Source organism: Gigantopelta aegis, chromosome 7 (genome assembly GCF_016097555.1).
Source record: "Gigantopelta aegis isolate Gae_Host chromosome 7, Gae_host_genome, whole genome shotgun sequence".
NCBI classification, from domain to species: domain Eukaryota; kingdom Metazoa; phylum Mollusca; class Gastropoda; order Neomphalida; family Peltospiridae; genus Gigantopelta; species Gigantopelta aegis.
In genome coordinates, this window is record NC_054705.1 from 16,801,835 (window position 1) to 16,806,984 (window position 5,150).

At 42.7% G+C, this 5,150-nt stretch overlaps 2 protein-coding genes across 2 annotated transcripts in view; both read right to left on the reverse strand.

The window, feature by feature from the left end:
* Window positions 1-400, reverse strand: part of LOC121377939 (cellulose-complementing protein-like) — a 612-nt gene extending 212 nt beyond the window's left edge. The window contains exon 1 of the mRNA XM_041506034.1: window positions 1-400. This exon is cut by the window's left edge and continues 212 nt beyond it. Within this exon, the coding sequence (XP_041361968.1) occupies window positions 1-400 (400 nt within the window).
* Window positions 401-4,003: 3,603 nt separating this feature from the next.
* On the reverse strand, window positions 4,004-4,873 carry LOC121377940 (zinc finger MYM-type protein 1-like). The gene has a single exon (XM_041506035.1). It carries the CDS (start codon window positions 4,871-4,873, stop codon window positions 4,004-4,006), a length of 870 nt encoding a protein of 289 aa, XP_041361969.1.
* Between the last annotated feature and the right edge of the window lie 277 nt (window positions 4,874-5,150).

A 5,150-nucleotide genomic window follows, 5' to 3' on the forward strand; every position in this document is an offset into this window, starting at 1 on the left:
TCGAGTACTCGCCCTTGATTTTCGACACTGCGAGACTCCAGGCGGCGAAGTCTCTGCCTCGGATGGAGGCGGAAGGCTGGATCTTGGCTGGCTGGACACTCGTGGGAGTGACGGCCTTCCGTTTCGCAACGCCAACATCCGACGCGGATACAAGCGGAGGGGTTGGAACGGAAGATGCCAGTCGTGGAGTTTCGCACATGGCGGTGTCCAACAGTGGCGGCGACTCGTCGAGCTGGGCAGTCTGCGTTGAAACAGCTGGCTTGTCGGGTCGTGGGGGTGGGGGCGGCGACTCGTCGAGCTGGGCAGTCTGCGTTGAAACAGCTGGCTTGTCGGGTCGTGGGGGTGGGGGCGGCGACGCAGACGGGACCGCCGCTGGCGTTTGAGCCGCCGTTTTCTCCATCTCGTTCCTCTTCTGAGTGACCGCGTCGCCATACACCAAAGTCACAGTTGTCAGTGACCCAGTGTAAGCGACGCGGTACTCTAACAGCTTCCCGTAACTAACCAGCAATCCTCCCAGGTGTGTGTGTGTGGGGGTGGGGGTGGGGGGGGGGGGGCGGATGTTTAAGTCGAGAGCACACGAACATACGTCCAGCTGCATCGCGTGTTGTCAGAGAAGCGGACGGTCCTGTAAAGTTATACTGCAACAATCGATGACGTCCCATTTGCATTCTAGTAGGGCGTATCCCTTTAATATTTACCTAGACATGTTTAACCATATATATATATATTAGTTCGAACATTGCATTTGGCCGTTGTCGGGTGCTTCTGTAACACAAAAACCAATCGGAACACCTGGCATATTTCCGTAAAACTGGCTTGGGCGAGATGGTCCGATTGACTGATGAGTAACGATGTCACCGTCAAATGTCGCATGAGATACATATTTATAACTAGTATTTATCACCGTTAATAAACAAATAACAAACACACTGGTAGTTTGTATTTATAAATATTTATTAATTTAAAAAATCGTTCTTTATTATGCTGTTGTAGAATCTTGTGCGACATATTGACAACGTTGAGAAAAAATGAAAAGCGCAAAGCGCCCGAGATTCCTAGGGGGATCCGGGGGCATGCTCCCTCGCAAAATTTTGAAATTTAAGTGGCCTGAAACGCGATTTCCTCGCATCTGAGTAACAAAATAGCTATATTAACGTATGTTTTTGGTATTGTCATACTGTTTTTGTTATCTTCAAAATTGGGAAATAAGTGCATTTTTGTGTAATTCCACTCTAGTGTATGCTATAGTTTAAAAAAAAAATCACTTGACCCCAAAAATAGGGGGGGGGGGCCGGGCCCCTTGGGCCCCCCACTAAATCCGCGCCTGTTACATGCCAGGTTCATTCAGCTAACGATTATCGTAGTACAATTGTCTGTACTAGAAAGATAATTACCGATAGGTGCTAAATAAACAACATGATAAGCCGGCATATGATCTAGGATTAATTCGTTCCCCTTCCGAATTTATAACTTACTTTGTGACTGACGTAAAAGGGTCGATGAAAAATTCGTACATAAATAATGTTTTTGTATTTCTTCGGATAGACTTAGTCATTCGAACTAAATATGTTTAATTTTACAGTTCGGACCAATAAACTGGTTCGAGAAAAAGCTTCTATTCGACCCCAGGGGTATTCGACCAATCAGCACCAAAATAAAAGGGTTTAATAGAGAGAAAAAATCGGGACATTATTCTTGGTTCGATAATACCGGTAGGTTCGACCGTTGGGCGTTTGAGCCAATGCGATTCTACTGTATACATATATATAATATAATATATATATATATATATATATATATATATATATATATATATCCTGTATCTGCCCCTGAGAGACCAGATAGTGGTAGATAAGATAAACAATTTCATTGAATTTCTGTTTCAGGGGGTTCATAGGTCCCACTGTTGGAGGGGTGATGACAGAATACTATGGTTTTGATTGGACAGCCACTCTGTCAGCTGGTATGCTACTGTAAGTTTGACCTATTTGAATATGCATGATTGGTATAGTTAACTGTAATGGCTGTGTTTATGTAATAAACTATCTGTCTGTCTATGCAATTTATGTTCATACTCATGTCCAAGTCCGCAACTCGCCTGTTTGACAAAAAAAGAAGATAAAGCTTGTTTTGTTTAACGACACCACTAGAGCACATTGATTAATTAAACATTTACTGGATGTCAAACGTGGTAATTCTGACATTTTACATTAGCAGCAAGGGATATTTTATAATGCACTTTCTCACAGACAGGAAGGCACATACCACGGTTTTTGACCAGCTATGGTCCAATGGTTGGAACGAGAAACCACCTTTTTGCATACTGATCATTAAGCCTATGATACATCTACAGTCTCCGAGTCTTTGCTTCTGAAACTAAATCTCTTGACGATACACTCATTTTATTTTGAGAGACTTTGTTTCGGAAACACGTCTGTCATTTCTGTCATTTTGACAATGGCTGCTGTTGTTTCTATAGTCATTACTGTAACAATAATAATATACTCTTCAAAAAAAAGGTAGGGGAACCTGAAATATTAATGTTAATATCAACTATTAGACCGAACATACGTTTTGACCACAGACATCCTACAAAAGAACGTTTAAGTATGTTTATCAATACACCGAAACATATTCCATGGTTTGCACATGCATCACGCAGTTGCCCCGTACACGTGCGTTGGGTGTCATTCTCGATTTTGACAGGCTATCCGATACCAGGTATATGAGATTTCGTAGATGTATCCTGGGCTCAAGTTAGACGAGGGAAGAAAAAACAAAACAAAAAAAACCCCGTTTTGGACAAAAAAGAAAAAAATTCAAAACAAAACAAAACAAAACATACAATTAATACTTAAAGGGACATTCCTGAGTTTGCTGCAAGTTTTAAGATGTTATCGACTAAGAGAGACTTTTTGATGACTGTAATTACATAACAAATATATTTTTATGCATAAAATATTAGTGGTTGTACATTAAACGTGTTTCTGGTCGTTCTAATATTTGTACTAGGTTAAATTCCATTTTATTTCCTAAAAAATATTTTTTCGTACGTACGAAATTATTTGAGACGAAAATCCAGTTTGGGCTTCTTACATATATTAAGACGACCAGAAACACATTGAATATACAGACACTGATATTCTAAAGAAGAAAATATACTTAAGATGTAAGTTTAATCGTATAAATATTTTATTAGTCTGAAACATCTTACAATGCAGCAAACTCGAGAATGTCCCTTTAAAGGGACAGACCCGAGTTTCAGCCAATGAAAATGCACTCTAAGTTTAGTTAATCTACAAACCTGTAACACGTTTGGATCAAGTTACAACTGAGTGAAACATGAGTCTGTGACTTTGAAAGTGTGGTGTTCCCTCTAACAACAGACTACAACTCGACTCCATCACTGTTACTTCTCAGACGCACTTGCGTTTTTAAAACTATGATGACCAGGATGACCAAAAATACTTTGAATGTACGGAAATGGATACTCTAAACAATAAAATCTAAGTAAAGTATAAATCAGCAGTCAGAAGTCGAAATCGTCGTACTATTCTGGACCTATATTTTTATTTCAAATACGAAATCGCACAATAGCGTCACGCATAGGCGTCGATCCGGTTTTAAAAGTGGGGGGGACCGATACATATACATATAATTTTGTTTTTTTTTGCAAGGGGGGGGGGGGGGACGATGTGTCTGGCGAAGCCCGCCACCGCGAGCGCCGCAGGCGCGAAGCTCGTGGCGGGGGGTCTGGGGGCCCTCCCCCCGAAATTTTTTGAAAATTGACCCCTTCTAGGGCTGTTCTGAGGTGTTTTCTGCTGGCTAGCCGAGCTGCTTTCTGACAAAATATTTTTCGCCTTAATTATTGTGACTAAACTGAACAAATGGTATATAGATACAATATAACTTTATTGGTCAAATTTCTTAATTCAAGTACAAATAATGAACATGAATAAAAACAATGGTGCCACTGATGGTATTCCAACAAGTCTTTAATGGTCTAAAATTTCCCAAAAACACTACGCCGTGTATCGCTCGATCCATCGACAAATTCAATTGCGATATCTCGTGCAGTGCACTCGGCAAGACGATTTCTGTGCACATGACAGACCATCACGTCTGCTGTGCTGCTGCCAAATGTAGATGATGCCTCATTCAGTGCCTCCAGCACGTGTGCGTAGTTGCTAAGGACGGCTCTAACGGCAATCCCACGTGACAGCCAGCGTGTTGGACAAAGCGGCTTCAGGCGTGAAGGGGAAGGGCTATCATCCATAACTTGCAGATCGAGATACAAATTTTTAAATTTGCCTGATGAGTTGTAGAAGCCGCCCAGTTCCTGCACCACGTTAAGAGCATCGCGAAGGAACGGTGCACTCTCGATGGCCTTCGCACAGATGAGGTGCGTGATGCGTGCACCGCAATGCGTGTAGTTTGCCAGTGGTTGTACTTTCTTGATCAGTGCTTGGCAGCCTTGGTATTTGCCCGACATATTGCTGGCTCCGTCATACGTTTGCGCTCTCAGATGCGTGATTGGGAGGTCGAGTCTGAGCAAAGCGTCTTGCAGCATATTGCTGAGGCTGGCACCAGTCATCTCAGATACGCTGTACAGACCGATAAAGTCCTCGTGAACGTCGTAAGCGTCGTCTATATATCGCACGCATATTGCCTCCTGTTCAACGCCTTGGATGTCTTGGGTTCCGTCGACAATGACTGCAAAAAGGCCCACGTTCTTGCAAATATTTCGCAGCACCATGTGTGCCATGATTTTTAACAGTTCGTTTTGCACGGCAACGCTTGTGTATGAAGTTGTGCGTGTCAACCACCTCTGTAACACGACGTCATCGTTGCTCCGCAGCTCTAACAACTTCATGAAGTTACCGTCGCTTGACTCTTTGCCGCGTATTGCCAGTTGTTGTTGGAAGACCGGAATTTCAGGTTGCTATGAGAAATCATATGTGCAGATGTCTTTTCGTGGATTTTGAATTTCTCAATTGCCTTCTTCCAGTTGCAAAATCCCTTGGAAACAAATGTGTCCTCTGAATACCGCGCCATGCCGGCCAAGTCCATGCATGCTGCTTTAGCACAAGTAAAGCAGAGTACTCCGCTAACGTTAGCGTCAAAGTGGAGCCATGGAAAGCTATCGAACC